Source organism: Drosophila nasuta, chromosome 3 (genome assembly GCF_023558535.2).
Source record: "Drosophila nasuta strain 15112-1781.00 chromosome 3, ASM2355853v1, whole genome shotgun sequence".
In the NCBI taxonomy this organism is placed as follows: Eukaryota; Metazoa; Arthropoda; class Insecta; order Diptera; family Drosophilidae; genus Drosophila; species Drosophila nasuta.
The window spans coordinates 23895318-23918874 of NC_083457.1; the positions used below are offsets into that span (position 1 = coordinate 23895318).

The 23557-nt window shown below is 40.2% G+C and overlaps 1 protein-coding gene and 1 long non-coding RNA gene across 5 annotated transcripts in view; one reads left to right on the forward strand and one right to left on the reverse strand.

Moving 5' to 3' along the window:
• Nucleotides 1–249: 249 nt before the first annotated feature.
• LOC132788007 (protein Shroom) overlaps nucleotides 250–23557 on the forward strand; it is a 56035-nt gene continuing 32727 nt past the window's right edge. The window contains exons 1-4 of the mRNA XM_060795289.1: nucleotides 250–342; nucleotides 9202–9796; nucleotides 21835–22103; nucleotides 22791–23164. Coding sequence (XP_060651272.1) covers nucleotides 9533–9796; nucleotides 21835–22103; nucleotides 22791–23164 — 907 coding nt within the window. The 5' untranslated portion in view covers nucleotides 250–342; nucleotides 9202–9532. The remainder of the gene's footprint in view (nucleotides 343–9201; nucleotides 9797–21834; nucleotides 22104–22790; nucleotides 23165–23557) is intronic.
• LOC132788008 (uncharacterized) lies at nucleotides 10163–13802 on the reverse strand. Of its 4 annotated transcripts, XR_009632609.1 has the most exons (4): nucleotides 12240–13802; nucleotides 11925–12166; nucleotides 10485–10674; nucleotides 10163–10423 (listed from the first exon to the last, which is right to left on the reverse strand). It is a non-coding gene; the product is annotated as an uncharacterized LOC132788008 (long non-coding RNA). The 4 variants fall into 4 exon arrangements; XR_009632610.1 differs by having other exon boundaries at nucleotides 10495–10674; nucleotides 11925–13802; XR_009632611.1 differs by having other exon boundaries at nucleotides 10163–10436; nucleotides 10495–10674; nucleotides 11925–13802.

Consider the following 23557-nt stretch of genomic DNA (forward strand, 5'->3'; position numbering starts at 1 on the left):
CCTTCTCTCTCGGTTGCTCTCTCGTTAATAGATTTGTATGTGTGTGTATGGCTCTCTTTTGTTGCTCTTGTCGTTAACGTGGCCAAAGACAAACATTTTCGCAATTGCCGCTGCGAGAGCGCTCGTTTATCTGTGTGTGTAGGTGTTGGACTCTGACTCGCAGTCGTCTCAGTCGCTGTCTCGGTCGCCGTCGCCGTCGCTGCCGCCGTGAGCTTTGCCTGATCGCGCCTCAGTCTCAGTGTCAGTCCACTTTTGGCTCTCGAATCGTGCAGTTAGCAAAGCAAGAAAAGGTTCATGCCGCGTTCATTGGCCGCGCGTAACGTGTCTGTGTGTTTCTTGCTGGTGTGTACTCGCGTGTGAGAGTGTGTGCGAGCGAGCGCATTCACAAATTATTTATTGAAAATTAATAAATATAAAACATGAATTAATTATCGATGCTCGGTTTATGTTTGCGGTCGCATTCAATAATCAAATGCTTAATAATTGACAAATGCGACTGTGTGTGTTCTGTTACATTGCCGTAGTGCATTAGTGTGTGAGTGGTTGGTGACCGTGTGTGTGTGTTCTGTTTCTGTTGCTGCAAGTGTGTGAGTGTGTAAAGTGAAGCAACAGCGACCATCACGCGTTGTGCTAGCAAACAAAAGTGATACAAAATGAAACAACAGCAATAACAACAACAACTAAAACAACAACAACAACAAGCGGCCGCAACACGAAACGAAGCAGCGTGTAAAATGTGCCTCAAGAATTTACAGAAATTTCAGCAAACATCAACAAATTGCAAAAGAAATGAATTCGAAAAAATTAAAACCGAACTGAAAAGTGAAGCGTAGCCTTCAACGTGCAGCATTTCTTCCGCTTACAACCAAAGTTCTGCTTCTTCTTTTTCGTTTTCGTCGTTTTCTTCTACTTCTACTTCAAGTCTGTTTCGCTAGCGGGTGGCAAGAATCTTTTGCTTCTTCTATGTCTTCTTCTCGTTCGTCTGCTGCTGCTTCTTCTTCTTCTTCTTCTTGTACAACTTTAACTCCATCTTGTGCTTTGAGGCCAACAAGTTTTGCTCAAGCTTTTTGCCTACCACCCCTGCCCCCGCTCCCCCACCTTGCCCCCTGCGGCTGTCCGCTCAATCAACATTTTCCTAAGGCAGACCAGTTTTTGGCGGCGGCGGCTGCATTTTGCCATTTTCCGCGCTTCAAGAGCCTCGCAACACAGCCTCAACTGCAACTGCTACAGCAACAGTAACTCCAATGTATGGGTAGAAGAAGAGGAAGAAGCAGCAGCAGCACCTAGAGATGGAGAAGCCAAGGCGGAGCACTGAGCACTAAGCACTGAGCACTGAGCACACTGAGAGCAGCTGCCGCCCCATTGGCAGTTTTGCACTTGGGAAAACTCTTCTCAGCCATATAGAGCATACTTATATTATTCGCACTAAACTCGCAGTACAGCAGCCCATAACAAAGACGGACAGTACGTGTTTTGGATTATTTTAATTGGCGCCAGACCGAGACAAAACCACAAAAAACTATAAATAGTAAAAAAAATAGAATAAAATGTTATAAGAGGAAGCAGCAAAGTCAAAACATTTGCTTTGGGGTCAGTTTGCGTTGAATGAACCGAAAAAACAAATGCAGACATGTAGAACTGATAAAGAGCTAAGAGCAACAACAAAAACAAAAGCTCTGAAAGTTGATTTAAATGGATGACATAATGTGTGAGGTAAAGACATGAAAGAAACTTGTCTATGATTCATATAACTCGTACTTTGTTCAAGGTTTCTCAAATGCATCCGATGTAAAATTCTATATTTCATGATAAAGTTCTTGCCGTTTAGTGACAGATCAGTAGACATATTCGGGTTAAATCATCTTAATCCTATATAAAAAACAATATTTTAAGTTAAAGTCCTTGGCTTCCGTTAATTGTTTTGCCATAGTTTCATAGAGAGATTCAGGCTAAGTCATTTCATCCTATATAAAATACTGTATTTCTGTTTAAAGTCCTGGGCTTTCACTAATAGTTTAGCCATAGTTTAATGGACAGATTCAGGTTATGTAATCTCAAAACATCCAATGAAAATCTCCTTATTTCAATCCAAATCGATATAACCCTAAAGTTCTAGGCCTTCGATTATTCTTTAGCAGCAGTTTAATTCAGGTTAAATCACATCAATACATACAATATAAATATATTATATTTCGGATTAAAGTCCTGTGCTTTCACTAATTGTTTGTCCATAATTTAATAGACATATTCCGGCTTTATATGTATTTGCTTTTATTCTTAGCTTTTGCTAATTGTTTAGATATAATTAAATAGACACATTCGGGTTATATCATACTCGTATCTCTCAGGGTCGAATGCATCTTCGTGAATATAAGTATTATACGTGCATCCGCTGATATACTTTATAAATAGAAAAAGATTCGTTGTTTCCAATTAAATTATCAGACAATTTCGAAGGTCAACAAAACATTCGGAATTAAGATGAATTTAAGATATTCGTCGAGTTCTGTTTGTGCGCTTTCGCAAGCTCGTTAAGTTCTAATTAAATCCGGAAGTCATTTCTACATATGGACTTAAGCTTCTTTAAACTGTTGCACAGCATTTTTGCGAATTTCAGCTTGTAGCTTTATTTACAAGCAAGCCTAACAGTATTTTGAGTACTTTTCGGATGTGGCAGCTGATTGCGATAAGAATAGCGAAAGAAGCAAGGGAAGATTCCCCTGTGATATAATCGGTAATTGGCATAAAGTTGCAATCGTGGGGAATGGGTAATCGGAACTTGGTGTGATGACTTATCAAGCGACTGTCTCAGACTTTATAGCGGGTGGTGGGAGTGAGGATGATTGCCAGACGAGTAGCATCAACAACAACAAATACGACAAAAGAATTTCAAAACAAACTTGTTTGCTTTACTTGGACTTGGCAGTTGAAGAGACAGAGGGAGAGAGAGACCGAGGGGCGGGGCTGATGGGTTCAATACACTCGGTCTCCGGCATTCAGACATCGCTCCAAAAATGCGAGCGCACATTGTGAATGAGAGATTGATTGAATTATATTGAAGTTGAGCTACATACAGCAAGTGAGCTGCAGATACTTTGAGTATAACTATGGGGGCCTATCTGGAGCTGGCGATCATCGCATCGATTCAATTAAAAGTAAAACATCCATTGCATGCGGCGACCTTGTCGTGTTTGCTATACATGTATCTGTATCTGACAGATACGTATCTGTATCTGTAGCTGTAGCTGTCTCATTGCCAGGCTTCTTCCATTGGCAACCAGTTTTTCTGTCTCATTTTTTTTTTGCGTGCGTGCAGAAGAGCTTCATTTTATCTTATCATGCAGCCAGGCATTCGGCTTGCCTGGCTAAGTCGAATTTTAATCTTATCTATCTGAACTAAGTAAGTGCAAACATCAGCACAAAAATAACAAACGAACTGGCGAACAAATGAACGAATCACCAGCGAATTCAAGAAATTCGGAGAGTGCGTTTTACTTTGTCATTTTTGTAAATTACTCACAAAAAACTAAACCCAAAATTTCCCTGAATACCAGAATGTACCATACGATACCTATGTATTATATGGTATCCCTTAAAAACAGAATGCCAAAACATTTCAACAACAAATTGCGCACAACAATTGTTGTCGAGCAGTTAAGCAAATAGCAAACAGACAGTTAAACACGCAAAATGCTACGGAATAACTTCCAAAGAATTAACAATTTCATCATGAATTTCCCATCTGAGAATCTGCTTACGGGTCTCGTAGTACTCAAGAGGAGACGGACAGGTTGTAAAATAGGAAAACCTTTAGCGGAAGATAGTGTGGTCAAGTTAATTTATTTATTATCTCTTGGGTAACACTATTTAGTTAGAGAACAGCAAAGAAAACGATATTGAATGAGATGACTATCAGAATTTAATTCTTAGAAAGTATATATTTGTAGATCTTTTGTATTTTTAGTATATTCGTGAATAAAATATACCAAATTTGTTTGTAAATATTTATAAATCTATATTTTGTTTAAAAGTAATTCCTAGAAATATTTAGCCCCAAAACTTTCATTGCAGGAATGTCTTACTTAGCATCGTAATCGATCAATTATTTTTAATTTTTGAGTCATAATTTCAGTTGTTTTTTCATCGCTCAATTTGACGAAGATGCTATAACTATAAAATTGAGGAATCTGCAAAGAAAGCCGTTTCTTTGTCGTTTCGTTTTAGTTTAGTTTTTTTTTTTGTTACACAAACAACAATTTGCTAGTTTACGGAGAGACAGACTCATTAAAATTTAGTACACACATGTGGCGTGTATATAAATACTATAAGTGCTCGTTGTCGTACATACATATGTGTTTATATACTTAAAAGCGAGTACTTATATAAACATATGTTAACTAGCACTCCTTACCATTTAATTATTTAGTTATTTATTTATTTTTTTTGTGCTTTCAGTATTTATGATATCTGTAGTGGGAAGTTCGTACCTTTTCCTCTCGCTCTCTTTGTCTTTAGACATTTCTCTCTCTCGCTAGGTTTTTTTTTGTTCCCGTTACGTTGCACGTTTTACAATTTTTATTTGCTCTTCCAAAGTGCTTGGAATGTGCTGTGCAAATATTTGTGGCACATTCGCAAATGAATTGGTCCACGGCCAGCTCAGGTGATAAGCAAAACGCTGCTGTTGCTGTTGTTGCTCTTGTTGTTGTTGCTGCTTTGACGACCTTGCGTCTTGTCAACGACCTTCACATCCTGCCCGCTGTGTTGTTGTGTCTTGTCAAGGCGGAAGTAAAGCGCACAATGATCAACTGCGGGCGAACCCGAAAATAAGAAGTATCTGAAATCTAAACTCGATCGACATGCTCGCCAGGTATCTAAGAGCGGTAAAGAAGCGGTGCAAGATGAGCTGCGGCCGCTGTGGCATTGAGGATGAATGATGCCAGGCACTGGCAAAAATATATCTACATGCCTCCTCAACATCAACTGCTCGCTGTGCGGGTGTTTGTTGTTGCTGTCGCTGCTGTTGCTGTTGTTGTTGTTGCTACCAAGAAGCGCGCTTGGGAATCTTTATACTTTTCTTGCGTTTTTCCCATTTCATTTCTGCTACAAACGAAGCGCGGCGAGGCACTAAAGAAGACGTTGAACTTGCCACAAGCGCTGCTTGCAATCGCGAGTGCACTTTTTGTGTGTTGTTGCCAGCAACAATTGCTGATTGTTGTTGGCCCTTTTTTTTGCGCTTTGTGCAGCAAACTCTGGCTTAGACGCTGGTTTTGTTTTAGTTTGAGTTTTTTTTTGCGGAAATCCAAGCGAACGAATTAAATTTAATTGTAAATTTATGCGTTTGTGCTGTTTTTGTTGCTGTTGCACTGTTGTTAGCGTTGTGTGAATGTCTCAGCGCCATGCGATCTTCACCTTTGTCTGATCCCCTTGATTCCCTTGATCCCCTCTTCGCAGTCGCCTTACCTGTGTGAGAATTGACAAAAATTATAATGAATCGCTGCAGTGGCAGTGGCAAAGCTGAAATGCAAACACCTCGACGACAGGTAAACCTAATCACAACATAACCAGGCAGGTAACAGTTTCATTCATCTCTCTGTCTCTCCTAATGCCATTGCCATCGTTTTCTGTTGCTGTTGCTGTTGCTGTTGCTATTGCCATTGCCGTCGTTGTCAAGCACTTTGTTACGCTTGTTAGTAGCTGACACTACAACAATTTGAGCGGAATTTATGACAACCAACAGCAACTACATATAATACATATATAGCCAGAGCAACAGCGCAGTTCAGGGACATTATCTTTATCAGGCATCTCAATCTTTGACAAGTCTTTTCAAACTGGCTAAAAACTGTGCCGCAAAGCGAGCTGAAGCAGAAGAAATCTTCAGCAGATAACAATTTTAAATGACAAAGCTGTTAAAACTGTTAATTGCCACTTCAAAAGAAACTCTAAAGTGCTGGGAAATTATTGAAATTCCTCACAAACACACTTACGAAGAGTGCTATAATTAAATTAATATGCAATTTGTTTATCTCAGCAATCTGCTTATGATGTTACTATATTCCTTTCATTCTACTGCAAATAGATCATTTCTTTCAGCACTTCTTTACACTCATCTAAATGTTGCGGATGCTTGAATTTATATTCGAAAAAAAAACATATTTGATTAATGTTTATTGCTGTGAGTAATCTCCTGAAGTATCTTTACTATATTGAATTTTGAATTGTCAAAATGTTTAGCTGCTTTTAAATATTTTGAAAAATCATCCTCTTTTTAAGCAATTTGCTTGGGATATTTTTCAATATGCCTGCAAATAGTTCATTTCTTTCAACATTTCTTTATACCAAAAAGTCCTCGACCTGATTTTTGATATTATATTTTTGTTTAATGCTCATTTCTTTTCTTCTTTTTTGAAAAGGAGTAGTTTATGTTTTTAGCTGCATTCGCATTAATCTTTCATATTTAATATCATATAAAATAAATTAATATGCAATTTGCTTATCTAGGCAATCGGATTATGGTATCTTTTATATTCGTCTTACTGTGCTGCAAAAGATCATTTCATTCAGCACTTCTTTACAATCAACAACATGTCGCGGATGTTTGATTTTATTCTTGTTGAAAGCTCATTTCCTGTGAGTAATATTCTAAAGTATTTTTACTTTATTGAACTTAAGGTGCTATGAGTAATATTTGAAAATGTTTTACTTTATTGAGCATGAATTGCCAAAAGTTTTTAGCTGCATTATTTCTCAATAAAATTAAATTAACATGCAATTTCTCACTCTCCTGCAAATAGATAACTTTTTTCCTTCTTATTATATGTAACATATACAACTTTATTAAATACGCATTTCCTGTGAGTAATATTCCAAAGAATTTCGATTGCAATATGAAAGATTTGAAAGTGTCGAAGTTTTTTTTTTGTGTTAAGCTGCATTTGCATATTTATATGAATCTTTCTCATTTAAATTAGCCGAATGACTGTATGTTATTCATTTTCACAATCGAAATCGATCTACAAGCAAATGCTTCTTCTTCACCATAATAGAGATATAATCTCTCTGTATTTTAATCCCCCTGCTGTTGTTGCTCTGTTCCCACAGTAAATTCCACTACAGAATGTGTATTTAAATCAATCAATTATAACAACAACAACAACAACCACATCGTAAGAAAAATTTCCTGTTTAGGATCAACAACAATCTTGAGACACTCGCGATCGTTTCAGTCAACTGGCCAGACGACAGTATTGCTTTGTGATTTGTGTAGTTTAGTGTAGTGTTTAGTGTTTAGTATTTAGCGTAGTGTAGCCTGTTTTTGACCTCGCCAAGTGTGTGTATGTTCGTATTGGAATTTATTGGACTAGCCCCGCGCCATATCAAATACTTTACTCTAGCCTCTTGCTCACTAAACTCGTTCTCTCGCTGCTGCATGCGTATTGGAGGGGAATGAGAGGGGATTCGCTACTGGGGAACTGGGAACTGTGCCCATTTCGTTGGCGCCACTGTTTGCCCGTTGTTTTTCCGCAATTTTTTGAAGCGAACTGCCCAAAACTGTCATTTTGCATTTTGGTTGTCGACTGTCGAATGTCGACGTTGTTGGTTAAAAGTCGCGCAGACCAGCAAAAGTGTCTAATTTCGCTTTTCAGTGCTGTAGACAATGTTGTCGAAAATCGACTCCATTAGTGAGTGCAGCAGCAATTGGCCTGTGGCTGCCACATTGCGTGGCAGCAGCAGAAGTTCCGCTCTCGCACAGTTTAGAGAGCTCCTTGGGGCCATAATTAACGAATTGCTTGACTCTCTCTCTCTCTCTCTCTCTCTCTCTCTCTCTCTCTCTCTCTCTCTGTCTCTATCTCCCATTTTAGTCAATCTTTTTTTTTGGGTAGCAGCTTTCACACACAGCAACGCAGCAGTGTTGCCGCTGGGCACAAAGTCAATGCTGCTGCCACTGCTCGTTGCACGCCTGGCGACAGGAGCAGCAACCAGGCAACCAGGCAACAGGCAACCAGGCTGCGATTGCCATGTCATTGCACTCGAGCCTCCATGTCCGTAGATTTATCTGCGCCGTCGCGTACTTTGCCCCCTCAAACAGGCTTCTTTCTGCTTTTCATCTATCTAGCTGCAGCTTGCTAACTTGCCTCTGCCTTGCTGTCTCTGTATGTGTGTGTGTGTTTTGTGGCTTGCAGGGTTTTGTCAACGGTGACTTAGAATCCAGTTTTGCAGTATTTGCAGTTCCAGTTCTTGGGCGCCCCAAGTCAGTTACGCAGTCTCAGTCCCAGTCTCAGTTGCAGCTACAGTTGCTACAGCCAACAGAGAGATGCAGAGCCTCATAATTATGCATTAAACACTTGAAGTTTACGGGGCACTGCTGGCATTAATGGCCAGCAATTTGCATAGAAACCATACACACGATGCAACCCGGCGTCCATTTGACATGCCATCAAAATGCCCAGTTGACATTTATACTAAGAAGGGGAGGAGAGGTGAAGAAGGGGATTGACGGAACTATTGCTGCTGCTGCTGATGCGTGGGTCGTGGCTATGGGCAACGAAACGTAACCAAAATGCAGTCGGCAAACAAATCGCATTTGTAAAAAAAAAATAAAATAAAATATAAAGAAAGAAAAAAACTTGTTTATTGGCTTAGACACACAAATGAAGGCAAGGCGATGTCAAAGCGGGGAGAGGGGAGGGGACGCTTACCTGGAGGGTTTTGTCTGTCAGCAACTGCCCTCTTGGGTTAATGTTATGTAAACCTGGTTCACTTTTCACACACATACACACACACAAACTCACACCAAAATGCATCAGCAAACACACATAATACGCGAGAGCGCATATTACACAAAAACCCAAATAACTCGACAGCAGCAGCAACAATAAATAACACGGCCAAAGCAATCGATTCAATTTGTTACACTCGGCTCTTCTCTAACACTAGCCCTCTCTCTCTCTCTCTCTCTTTCTCTTTATCTACGCTTGTGGCTGCATTCCAGAGATGCGCAACACAGTTCGATAAGAAAAAAGTGCAACACCAACAACACCAACAACAGCAGCAACATCAGCAACGAACAATGTCGCGACAATAATAATAATTTAACAAAGTGAAATGTGCGTTGAATGCGTTGTAGTTGTTGTTGCATCATCATTTTATTTATCTATTTATTTTGGTTTTTGAATATCGTGCTTTGCAATCTCTTCTTAGAGTCGCCAAAATGCTGGCAACAAGGTGTTAAAACAATTTCCACATCCACATAATAATCATAATCGCTGCTAACAAAAGCCAAAAACAAATTCAAAACGAAAACGAAACTAAAACTACAGCAACAACAGCAACAACAAAAAAATCCCAGACAGCAATTACTAAATGAAAATGCGAAATCATAAAGAAAACGGAAATCATCAGCAGAGCTCAGCCACGACGACAACGACAACAGCAACAGCCACAGCAGCAGCAGCAGCAACATCAACAGTCGGAGCAGCAGCAACAACAGCAGCAGCAATGGCAGCAACGGCAATGCCACTAGAGAGCTCCAATGGCAACAAAAGCAACAAAAAACAACAACAACAATATTAATATCAACATTAACATTAACAACGGCAATGGACAAACGGACAAACTGTCAGTGTCGAAAATGCTGCTGCCCGCACTAAAGTCCGCCTCAAAGGATGCAACAATCCAAACGTCTCAGCAGCAACAGCAACAGCAACGACGGCAACAACAATTCACGCCCCTCTCCGTGTCGGATGCGGCCAGCAATGCCAGCTTCAGTTCCGCATCGGTCGCCGGCTCCATACAGGTAAGCTAAAACCTCATACACCAAATCGAACCCCTACCAAAAAAAAAAAAAATAAAATAAAAAAACCAAAAGCCAAAAACGCAAACTCCAACTTCAACTTGAAAAGGCTACAGAAAAAAAAGTTATTAAGAACTTGCTAAATACAGGTTTGTTAGGATACCCTGTAAAGTATTTGGAATATATTTATTATTATTATTTTTAAATGATGGGTGACTAGGTTTTTATAAAGAAAATTAGTGTTCAAAATCGTAAATTCTATATTCTTTTTGTTAGCAGCAGATCTGTTAGATTTCCATTATTATTATAAACATTTAGAATATTTGTATAGAGTAAAACACAAGGTTTTTATAAGGAAGAATGATTACTTTTCTATTAAGAAGTTTCTCAAAAATTAGTATAACAAATCATAAATCCGAAATTCTTTTTCTTAGCAGCGGGTCTGTTAGTTCTCTATAATTATTATAAACATTGGGAACTTTCTAAAAGCAGCGGAATGAAGTAATAAAAAGGCTATTGTTAGGTTGTTGCTAAAACTATATTTATGGCACCCGCATAGCAATATTTTAAGTTGGCAATTGACATGCAAAGTTCTTTGCTGAATTTATAGCTGATGTTAGCGAAGATACTCTGTAAATTTCAACTGAAAGTTAAGATTTGTCTAAGTTTATTCTGCTTAAATGCTGCATACCCTTTAGTACCTTGTTGACTGCTGGGTATGCAAGTTTGCCAACCGGTTTGGTTGCCGGCTCTGCGTCTTCGTCTGTTTCTGTTTCGGTTTTTATTATTCTTGTTAATAAATCCTCCAAGCGCGCAGAATTCCAATCGCACTGACGCTGACTCATTGCCCACAGTTCCAGTCTCGGTCTCCGGTCTCAGTTCTACAGCAGAAAAAGTGAAGGCTTAAACAAACAAAATTTAACTTTGATCGCCATCGTCGATGTCGATTTACATGGCCGGCAAAAAAAAAAACACAAAAAATGAGCGAAGAAGGGGAAAAAGAATGAAAAGAAATAAGCACAGCAAGCGGAAAATAATAATATACATATGTATATATCATACATATATATTTTTTCATTTTGTATTTGCCTTTAACCCACGCACAGTGGGTCGGAATTTTAGTGTTTTTGTTGGTATTGGGGCACGGCGTGCAGTGTCACCGCTGCAGGTTCCTAATTGAATTATGAGGTTGACCTCCATTTTGGCTTGCCGAAAACTCTCAGTTTTCGTTTTCGAAATCACGATACTGTGTCACTCAGTCGAGCGACAAAACGGTACTTTTGTTTTTTGTTATCGTTTTTGCTGTTGTTGTTGTTGTTGCTTTGTATTTTATACAGCGTGCTCAACTTAAATGGATCATCGGAATTGTGAAAAGGGTAAATGGGATTATAATCGCATGTCGCATGCAAGGCCAGGATATCAGACAGTTGGACAATGAATGAATTCGCATTCGAATGTTCTCAATGAACCAGAGTTTCGATTCTGTTATTGGAATTTAATTAACTGTTATTGGGAGAAACGACAGATGAGAGAAATATTTATTTATAGAAATTCGTTTCAAACGCACACTCTTTAATAATCTAAGGAATTTCTTCTCACTATCTGTCGATCGTTCTGGCCGCACCCAAAGTTCAGTTCGTTTCGCTAATGTTCCGAGTCACCCATTAACCTTTAACTGAATTACAAGCTTATTGTAATAAACACAGGGTCGTGGCATCATCATCATCGTCACCCGAACTCTCCTCTTCGTCATCATCATCATCTTCTTCACAATGAAAATGGATTGCTTTTTGCGTCTAAATGCAAAATAATTTACCAAATTAACGGTACTATTATCAACAGCGACGATCCGATCAATCAAAGTGAATCCGATCAATTAAATGCTGCCTCGAAGCGTGCACGAAGAGAGCACAATGAAAATGGGTTATGAACAAACAACAGCAACAGCAACAACAACACAGACACACAGACAAAAAAAAAAGAAAACACAACGAGGCAGGAGACAAAGAAAGAAAGAACAACGTATGGTGGTAGAAAGAGCATAGAAATAGAATAGAACATAGAAAAATTGTGAATGTGACTATATCGAGCTGTGTGTTGTTTGTTTGCTGAGAATTGGAACAACGCTGACCTTATCACTCACTCAGTCCGTGCAATGTGCCGCAGCTCCAACTCCAACTCTAACTCCAGCTGTTTCTTCTACATACTTAGTTGCTCTTCTTCTTCTTCTTCTTGTTTTGCATTGTTGCTTTTGGCATGGGGGAGGGCATTGATTAATCATCCGAGCTTTGCATGAATTCTTCGCTGCTTTTGCGAATTGCCAACAGCTTGTCCAGTTGTGGCTCACCGATGTTATCGATAGTCGATAGACCGCTGGGCAGGTTATTGAACCACAATAAGTAAGAAAGAAAAAAAAAATACATATGCTCAAGCATTTTTTTGTTACCATTTTCTACATCATTTTCATTTTCATATCGCTCTGTGGGCAAACGCTAATTGCTCGCCTGCTGTTGCCGTGGCACATGCTTTAGTTCCAGTTATTAGACATGACTTCATCTCTCACTCTCTTCTTGCTTGCTCTGCTCAGCTCTCCCCGTTGATGGTGGTCTCTGTGCTGCATTTCTTCTAAGCTCTGAACATCTCGTCTTCTCGCCTTTGCTTTGCATTGCCTACACGAGCTTAGAACAAGTTTTGGGGCGATTTTGCATCGATTAGGCGCATTCCAAGCGTCGCCTTTGCCTAGCAAAGAAAGAAAAAAAAAAGAAGAAAAAATAGCAAAGTAGGCGTGCCGGCAGATTGCGGCAGACGACTGCAAGCCATGGCTATTTATAGCTGCAATCAAATTAATTGCGGCCACGCCCACTTGCAGCGCTGACAAAACAAACTGTAATGCTGCTGCCCCAGCCTCAGCCTCAGTCTAAGCTGCAGCTTCAGCTTCAGCTTGACGAAGGTCGCTTCGCATTCCCCCAGTTTTTCCCCCTTTTATTATTTTTGTTGTTGTCGTTTATCTATAGCGTTTTTGTCTTTCAGATGAATGCGCAGATTTCCACAGAAAAATACAAAAATATTTTGGTTTTAGGTGTAAGAGTTTCGCTTAATGTTTTGATTTGTTTTCTTCGCCGCTTGTGTTTTTTTTTTCATTTTTTTTTTTGTCGAATCAGCCAAAACACTTGACGCTGCTCCAATGGAATTTTTTTTCCTTCCTTCGATACTTTTTTGTAGCCCTTCATGATGTAAAGTTCAAGTGGTTAGCGTGAAGCGTTTGCTACTCTTTAAGTGACTGTTGGTGTGTGTATGCGTATGTGTGTGTGTATGTGTGTAAGTGCAGCTAACTGATCACTTAGCCAAGTTGGAGTCTTAATTGCCGCTTCATTTCCGTGAAGCTGTCCGGCGTACGCTTTCGTTTTGCCACGGAAATGAGCGCATATTTCGCCAAAGAGTTTAACCAAACAGTTCCGAACAGAAATAGTTGCGCAATTTGGGCGGGGACTGTAGATTACGCCTTCTTAGGATACCCTGTAAAGCAGTGCAAGGTGGTTAAGAAAGAAGTTCATCAGAGACGACCAAAGGAATAGTTGAAAACTGATTCTAGAATTGATAAATTAAACTCTATTTGAGTATTTGACTGTTCTTATAAAATATTTTAAATATTAAATACAGTAATCAATTGTTACCATAAGTGTGAGAAGAGATTTATGAAATAGGCAATACTGCAGGATTGATAAGAAATGAGTTATTCACAGAAGATAAACTAGAATAGTTGTTCTTTTAAGGAATGTTTGTAGATTGTGTTGATAACTCAAAATAGAGTTACAAATTTATTATTCTTATTTTGACATCTTTTATTCGCAATAGCAAAAAGCGATCGAGAAATTTTTGAGTATGATCAAAGTATAAAAAATAAGAAATACTTTACATAGTGTGGTAAATTATTCCTTTGGTATGCTGCTTAGAAGTATTCCCACAGTTTGATTCTTATTAAATAATGACTGACTTATTGCCACGTTTTTCTGACAGAAATATGTAATTCTCTTTTGACTTTGATCTGTAAATTGTTTCCAGGGTAGTTGAGAGCGCTGCCGATGCCGATGCCGCTGCCTGCTGTTTTTGCTCTTGGCTTGTTGCTTTCTTTTGTTTTGTTACTCTTTCATTTTCATTTCCAATGCTCAAGCACAAAACTCTTAACGCTCATTAGTTTTCTAACTTGCCGTCGAACTCGTTTCTCACACACGACGCGCGGCTCTGCAATTAATTAATGCCAACAGTCCAACAGCACAAAACACAACACAACATGAGCAACATATCCAGCAGTAACAATAACAACAGCAACAGCAACAACAACAACAACTGGCTATAAGAACAGCAACAATGCCGCCTGCCAGCGCTAAATTCTAGCCAGATTCCAGCTAAATTGTTTGCGCTGTCTTTGAACTTGCGCCGCCATCAGAGCTTTGCCGCTTCCCCGCCGCCACCCGCCAGCTGATCACATCGTTGTTGTGGCTGTTGCGGCTGTTGGAGATGGCCAACCGTCAATGCTTTGCATTTTTTCAACAGAAATTATAACAAATAATTGCAACGCTTACAATTTGCCCTGGCTGCACACAACGGGGCAACAGGTGCAACAGAGTTTCACCTTTTGTTGTGGCCAACAAGAAACTTCAGCTCCCAGGTTAGTTGTATGCACTTTAGTCATGGGCATCCACAAGGCATTTCTCTAGCCATACTTGGTAGTCGTAGCTTTGGTTGTTAATTAATTAGCAGGCCAAGTGAAAATACATTTGGCCAGTGCCGTTGGTCGTTTTTGATATTGATGACTTTGCTTCCTTTCATTTTCGTTATCTGTTTTCCCTGCAGCTAAGGAAATAGTTTGAGTTTGGGGGAAAAAAACAGTAGATGAGCTGAACTTAATTTATTGCTCTTTCAAGGGTATCTTCTTGGTCTCGTTTTTTTTTTGTTTTTTTTTTTTTGATGTAGCTTTTTCTTTTGTTTACAAGTTCTGAACCCACACGAGAAAATTTCACTTTTGTTTCTTTCGGCCCAGACAAAAGCGACATTCGAGCCACGAAAATTTGAGGTCAACAAACAACTCGTTCCCATTACAACGGCAGCAGCTCGAGCTCAAGATCTCTCGATCGATGAGAAGCAAAAGTGCTGTCGAGTCCATTGAAATTCTTGAGCTGCTGCTGCCAACCGCAAATGAACTGTTGCTGCTGCTCTTGCTGCTGCTGCGTGCATGTTGCCAATGGCTCTTATACCTGTCTCAACAAACTGCTGCCTCCTCCTCCTCATCCTTCTCCCCTGCCTGTCCCACAAATACGTATACGTGCGTAATTTAATGCCAACTTAGAAGAGACTCCGACAAGAGCATGAAAAACATTCCTGTGCCGACAGCTGCCCTTGCGAAAAATATGCAAACTTTCGATCCAGTTGCAATGCAATGTGACAGACACCAGACCCATGACATGATATGCCATTTTAGGAGTTGCAACACTGTGTCAGCAACAGCTGCTGCCAGCCTGCCACTCTTTGCCAGTTGTTTGGGCCATTGATTTTGTGTGTTGTCATCGCTTGATGAGGCGGCAGCTGGCTGGCAGGCTGGCAGGCTGGTCGTGGACACTTCAGCTCATCAAAGTGACCAAACAAAAGTGAAAATCTGCGCTTTCTAATTACGCGCAACAGCAGCAGCAACACGAGTGGCAGCTGCCGCAATTCTTGGCTGACGAAGCGTGCATAATTAAAGGCCCTCTTGCAGCAAGTTGTTGCCTAATTATGGCTAATACATGACGCTGCCTATATGACTAACTTATGTATTATGCGTTTTCATTTTATACTCGTGTGTTGTTGTAGTAGAAAGTTAGCCAGAGTCCAAGAATCAGCAAAAGTCTCTCGTCAAGATTCTGTTGGGCATCGTTGAGCGCTGGGCATGCGCATGACCTTCACTCTAAACTAACCAGACAATAGGGAGAGAGTGTGTGTGTGTGTGACGAAGGGGAATTGGCTAGAAAACAGCATTATCCAGCATTAAATGGAGCTGGAACTGAAGTTGCAAACAAGTTGGACTTGTCAGTCGCTTGGGTACGCTTCGGCTTCGGCTTTGGCTTCAGTTTTGGTTTTGGTTCGGTTTCTTTTTGGTCTGCTGCTTGGCTGCTTTTGCGCTCAGTTTGTTTTTCGCATGGCTATTTATTTGTTCTTGGCATGCTCCTTGGCCCGGTCGGCCGGCAGAGTTGATTGCCAAGCTGCGTTCTTATTGCCTGCACGCCTCAAACTTATCACTGGCCATAAATCTTGTCCCGCATACCAGAGACAGCGACAGCGACCAGGCCGGATCCAATGTAAAAGAGACTCAGTAGACTCTGTTGCAGTCTCAAACTGCGACTGAGACTGAGGCTGAGGCTGAGACTGGTTGCCATGCCATGACCATTACCAGTTGGTTGGCTTTGCTCCAGCTTCATGGCACAATCGCAGCTTGAGCTGCAGCTCCAGGTTATTAATTCGCTGCCAACGGGGTCAAGGATGCAGTCAGTTATTTCTTGTTGCCGCAGTTGCAATATTGCAATATTGCCTGCATATCCTGCCCTGTACACGCTAATGAGACGCGCCTTCAGCTTGCGCAATTCGCTGACGCATCCTTATCTTGAATGCAACCAGCCTTATGCTGCTTCCCCCTCACGGTTGTGGCAGCAATCTCTTAAATGCCACAACTAATTACCAATCAGGCCAAGTGGCGTCGCTGCACCGCATTAAGTCACAAAGATTTACTTTCATTTGGCCACAGCACTTAAAGGGCTCCCTTCCACAACTGCCACTTGACAGCTGGCGAAAGGCGGCAGGAGGAGGAGGAGGAGGAGGTGGAGACGCTTTCGGTTTTCGCCTTTCAGTCAGCTTACAATTTGCGAAAGTGTGAAAACGGCCATCAACACAAACCACTTCGATTTGCCGACTAAATGCAGTCAAGAGTTCAACTCAGCTCATTAACTACCCACACAATTTTAAACATTTGTTGATCCTGAAGAGAAAAGAAACTCAAATTCAAAAGAATCTTTACAAAGTTGGAATTGATTGAGAAGTGTGTTTATATAAACATAATTATGTCGGTATTCAGAGGTAGTTTATATTAAAATATAGTCAAAGCAGAATTAATTAATTTTATCTGTAAATGAGAAGTTTCCTTTAATTCCTATTTGTAAAGGCCTTCCATCATTTTTTGTATTATAAAGTGTATCATTATTCTTAAAGTGTACCAAAATGAAAATATCAGAAAAATACCAAACTTAAAATATGCGAAGTTGTCAACCAAAGCAACTAAGATTCGATGGCTAGATTTATGATCCTGTCACATCAAGTTCCTGTTGGCAGAAAGTTATAATATTTTTTTACTGTATGGATAGCAGGAATATAAATATTTGCATTTCATCATCAAAAAATAGAGTTGTATAATATTTCTATCATAAACAATTTCCAATTTGCTTAAGATTCTGAATATATGTAAATAGCATTTGCTAAGAATCAAATTCAGTAATTAACTGTTACTATTTGTTATCTACGTAATCTAACTATTTGCATATACATAAATCATTAACTATATTCATTTATCGATTAAACTAATAGATATCAAAATCTAACTAGAATTTTTGAGATCACGCAGAGCTGTTGGAATCCAAATGATTTGTAAACGATCTTACCTATCTATTGTGACCTTCAATAATAAATCTTGGCGCATTTCGAAAGAGTTGGGTTAAATTGCAGTGCGCGCAATTTAAGTAAATGGAAGGGGAGACTAAATTTAAAAGTATTTAGTACTTGTAATAACAGAAGTGAGCTTGCATTTTGCAATGCAATTCTGAATGCTGTGTGGCTGACAGGCAGCCCACAGAGAGCTAAAGAAACTAAGCAAATGACTGACTGACTGACTTTGTGACTGAGTAACTGAATGACTGACAATCGTTTTGCTTTGGTTTCGTGCTGTTGCCAAATTCAAATCGAAATCGCGGCACGATCGCGCCCAAGTCGAAGTTGTAGTCGAACTCGTAGTTGAAGCTCAAACTGAAGCTGAAGCTGAAGCTGGAGTTTTGGCCACGTTGAAGCTGACACGTTTGCTCGCATTTTGATTGCAATTTCTTTTCTTTTTGTACTCTACGCTGTGCTGCGCTGTGTGCTGGGGCGCGTTTTCTCGCTGGCTCTCCATTAAAGAGTCAAATTCGTGTTGGCCATTAAAAGTCAGCGACAATGGAAAACGCAAATCAAAAGTTAGAAAATTTCCTCACGAAATCATCCAGCAGCAGTTGAAGATGACGACGATGACGATGATGATGATGATGATGAGACCAGGCTAAAATGGACAAAGAAAAACATGGAGAAAACTGCGATAAGCTCTGGCTGCTTGCTGTTGCTGCTGTTGCTGTTGCGCAGCGACATTTTCGATTTTCAATCAGTTATTGTTGTAGTTGTAGCTGTTGGCAGCTTGACACGAAAATCTCAACTCAAAAATTCCATTTGCAGTGCCAAAGGAGTGTGTGTGTATGTGTGTGTGTGTGTGTGGGAGGCAAACGAGGCGGGGAACGCGTTTATCTCTCTGGCTGTAGTCGACGTGTCTTGGCGCATTCTCATTGCACATTCCGCCAAATATTTTTAGATCATGTGACAGCTTGGCAGCCACAGTCTCAAGTGTGTCATCTGTGTGTGTGTGTGTGTGTGTCTGAGTGTGTGTGTTTCTGTTACAATCATAATAAAGCAAAAGTCAAGTTGCCAACGCGTGGGTGGCAGCTCCCCTTGCAGTTTCTCCCCCTCCACCATCTCTCCCTCTCTCGGTTATCATTTTATTTATTTTATTTTTGCCGGACAATTGAATTCGCTGTCTGACATTTCTGACCCCGTGCCGCTTGATTCATTCGTCGAGTGAGTCACGTGTCTTCTGACGTCGTCGCATTGCAACGATATCAACACAAGTTTATTTTGTTTTTTGTTAAATACCGCAAGCTTAACTGAGTAATACCGTTAGCTGTTATATTTGGCATTGACCAATGGGCATTTTTGTTCTTTTATTTCCAACCCAAAAAATAAAACACTGAACAACAATCTGACAGCTACGCGCGCTTAAAAGAATTATGAATGAAATTTCACTTTTGTATACGAATTGAAACACGTTCTTACGCTTTTGTTTTTCGCTTTTGCGTTTTTCGTGTAATCGCATTTGCTCAATGACACTTGAACTTCTTAGTGAAATCTATGTGGAAGAGTAAAAGCTGTAAAAAGTGTTTAAAGTAAAAGTATTTGGCCAACGGCGACCAGTTATTTATTGGGTGATTAATTAATTTCGATTTTTATTAAGTGTTTAGAATTAAAGCCAATTTCGCAACTGATTTCTAATGCAATTAAACTGATAGCCAACACTTGCAAATAACAAAAGGAATTCGTTGATTAACTAATTAATTTTGTTTGTGACTTGAAACTTGAAATTCAAATTTATTGAAATTTTATGGTGCCATAAATTATTTATGTTAAATATACTTTGCTTGGTAATTGGTTTAGTTTTAATTGAGTGTCTACAACTTTCAAAGAAATTCCAATCATTATCTTTCTTTTTTTTTCTCACATAAGAACAAACGTGTTACGCATACGCCATGTTTTTCGACTAATTGTCAATTTTGCGCCATTCTCTTGGTGTGTATTTGTTATTTTTTTTTGTGAACATTCTACAATCTAGATAAACGAAATGGGTAACAAATTTGGTGGCCAAACTTGAGAGAGCAGCAGCAAAAGTCTCAGTAGTTTTCCAGCCTTAGGGCGCATGCTTAGCACTCCATCAAGTGATTTATTTAACACGCGCTAGTTGAGTCTAAAAGAGAATTGGGTGAGGAGACTGTTGTGTACCATTAAGAAGCATCAGACAGCAGTCAGCAGTTGGCAGTCGGCAGTCCGAGGCCAGCGGCGCTCAGCTGCGTCCAGCTGTTGACCCACTGCACCACTTTTAATACGCGCCCCACCATTGCTGCCATTGATTTATTGTGCGAGATGCTGTATCTGTAGCTCTCTGCGTTGTATCTTTGGCTGGAGTTGAAGTTGATGCTCATCCGGGGCAATTTAACATGGAGCGCACACAGCTGTGTCTGGCTGGATAATTACGGTGGGCCAGTCAGTCAGTTTCTCTCTAGGAATACGAAGTTTGGTATAAAGTAAAGGGCTCCAGTTGCCCCGTGGGACAGTTGCTGATTTAAATTCGTGTTAGAGAGACAAAATAATTACGGCAATTGGGCAAAAACAAAAGACAGACACAAACCTCCAAAAATAAAACAGCGCTACAAAATGAAACTGACGGGCACGACGAACGAATAAGTGAGTGAGTTAGTGAGTGAACGAATGAATGAATGAATGACTTCGATTTTGGTCTTGGGAACGTTTCGAACCATTAAAATTCTTTTGCTAGCTGCAAACGATGCGCCTTCAGGCAAAGTGCTCGCAACTCTCAGCTCGATTTTCGTCTCATTGCAGGCAGGGCTTAAGTAGTTGACCCACAAATAAAAAATGATTTGACTGCCGCCACAGCGACAGCTTTGGCTGCTGCTGTTGCATTTGTCAGTCTGTGTCTCTGACAGTCATATGATTGTTATTATTATTATTATTATTTATTATATGTATATGTATATATTTGCCATTAAGCAGCCAACAATTCTATGGCGCCAAAGTCAAAAAGACAATCAACAGCTGCCCACGTCAATGGCGGCAGCGATTGCAAATGCGATGGCGATGCCGATGTCGCTGCCGTTGTCGGTGGCTATGAGACATAGACACACATACAGAGACACATAGACAGCGACTTCGAGCCAAAGTCAGTCAAGTGGCTCTGAGAAGGCTTGGTCGACTCCGTAATAATGTTAACTTTTTTTTGGGAGCTTTGAGTATTTACAATTCGATTTGCTTTTGCGAGAGTCTCAAACATATTTGAACAAAAAAAAAAAAAATTAAGTATACGTATAGCGTGATTTGATTGAGCATTTGACACCAGGGCTGCCGTAATGATTGAAGCAATTGAAACACCAAACATGCACATTATGACACGTCTCGCAACATATAAAGTACCACTTAAATAAATGTAACGCTTGGTCCATAAATCGAACGGCCTTTGGCCACTTGAGTGAACTTAAGTTAAGTTAAGTGGTAAATGGAAATTTTGTATCACGCATTGCAAGCAAAGAGTTCTGCACATATGGAAAATGATCAATGCACGATTTATGAAATTGCATTTCAAACTATTTTAATAACAAAATATAATGTGAACACGGAACGTATACTTAATGTGCATATTTAATATGTGTAGTCAAAATTATTGCTGACGATTATCGGTAGCAAAATCAATTGGCCGGCTTTAATGTAGCCCTGGTCAGGCAATCAGTCAGTCAGTCCCTGTGCTGTGGCTCAGTTACTTAATCCGGCTTATTATGGACGCTCCGTTTGCTTGCCAGCATTTTTTTGTTTGTGTTATTTTGTTGTCCAGTTTATTTGAGTTTTCTGTTTCGTTTTCGGTTGTGCGCTGCTATTATGTACAAAGCATTTTTCCAGGTTTTCAACATTCACGTTGACTGCACTTCAAAATGTTTCCAAGTTGGCAATTTTTTGCCATGAGCCGGCGGATCATGCGCGATGCGAAGACTCTTGAATGCTTATCGCCGCACACCAATCGCTGCACTGCAATAATAATAATTTTCACTTAATTATCTAATGAGCACACGGCAAACAAACAAAAGTATTAGGCATGATGATGATGATGACGATGATGAAGGGGATAACACTGCTAGCTAGAGTTTGGGGCTTTTGGGTTTATGTTTGATTTTTGCACGTAACAATTATGCGATCATTTGCAAACTGATCTCTGAGTCAGTCTGTGACCCAGCGGTGATGTGGACATAGCTAATGATAGCCACAGATTTGCAGTGAAATCTCGCATTACGTATACGCAGCATTATGCAATTGACCAAAAGTTAATGAAATGCACGATTCGAACTTAAAGTATTTCATTTCGTTTTTTTCTTTCTTTCTTTTTGCAGGATGATATGCCACAGCCACCAACACAGCCACATTCACAGCAGCAGCAGCAACAGTTGCAACAGCAGCAACAGCAACAACAGTCGCTGCAGCATCTGGATCAATGCGGTTTAACACAAGCAGGTCTCGAGGAGTACAACATACGCGCCTCATCCTACTACGATCAGACGACATTCCACCACCAAAAGCAGCACTCATATGCGCAATCCGAGGGTTACCACAGCTATGTGTCCAGCTCGGATTCCACATCGGCGACACCGTTCCTGGACAAGTGAGTAAATAATATATACATATAACTGAGTACTTTGTTGTGTTGTTGAAGTTTAAAGTAATTTTATTCGTTGTTGGCTTGAAAACATGTTTCATGGCGACAATTATGAATTTTATTTCTACACACATACAAACAGACAGACAGACAATTGGTGAAACACTCGCAGACAGTCTGAAAAAAGTGATTAAAAATGATTCTTGGTAAAAAGCAAATAACAAACGCCGCACATGAGCCATAAAAAAAAAAACACAACAACCGAACTAGCTTAACTTTCAAGGTCTTTGCAAGAGACTCGAGTTGCTCTATTGTCATCGTTGTTGTTGTTGTTGTTGCTCTCGTTGCTGCTGAACTTGCCACCAGCCAGCCAAATGCTTGAAGAGAGTTTTATGTCTGTTTGTGTACTCGCTGTTCATGTCATGTCGCTTGCCGAGTATCGCCATCGAAATGCGATTTTGAAGGCTAAGCCGAAATTCAAGTAATTACGACCAAAAAACCTTTTGTCTGTCCGTCTGTCTGTCTGTGTCTGTGTAGAAGGAAACGCCAAACATGACAACCACAAATCTCAAAGCTTTAGTTTTCTATATAGTCAACGACGCAGCACGCAATGATTTGCCATTTTTCTCCAACTTCGTTTTCGTCTTCATCTACGTTTTTCAAACCGAATTGTCTTTTATTTGTGTATTGCAGATTGCGTCAGGAGAGCGATCTGCTGTCGCGTCAGTCACATCATTGGTCCGAGAACGATCTCTCGTCGGTCTGCAGCAACTCGGTGGCTCCCTCTCCGATTCCATTGCTCGCCCGTCAATGCAGCAGCCGCAGCAGCAGCGGCGGCAACATTAGTGGCGGCGGTGGCAACAACTCCCTTGGCCAGCATCATCACTCCAACGCCAACAGCAACAACAATCATAGTCCCAACAGCAACAACATCAATCACAACAGCAACAACAACAACAACAGCTCAGAGAGCACTTCATCCACGGAGACGTTGAAATGGCTCGGATCCATGAGCGACATCTCCGAGGCGAGTCATGCGACGGGCTACAGTGCCATTGCCGAGTCGGGTAAGTTGTACACAACTATCTTCCGGCAAAGAAACACACTTGAATTAATCAGAGTTGCGCCTCAAATGAAACAAATATCAAAGTCGTTTAACATGGCCTGTTATCAGTTCGATTGTTGCTGCTTCAATTTGCTGACAATCCTTGATTCATAATTCTGCTACTGTTTGCTTGCTGCTTTGCTTGTTTGTGGCATTAATGTCAATTTTTCAAAATTATTATCTCTTCAGTCAATATTAACATTTCCGCACTAAATGACAGCGTTATGTCAGCTTTATTGCTTTGAGCAATATTATTCGGTTCGCTTTGAATAAATTGTATTCCATACAATCAAGTGTTGATATTTATAGCTTGAATCTCAGCCGAAGTTGCTTAGCTGCAGAAGAATTTGCTATA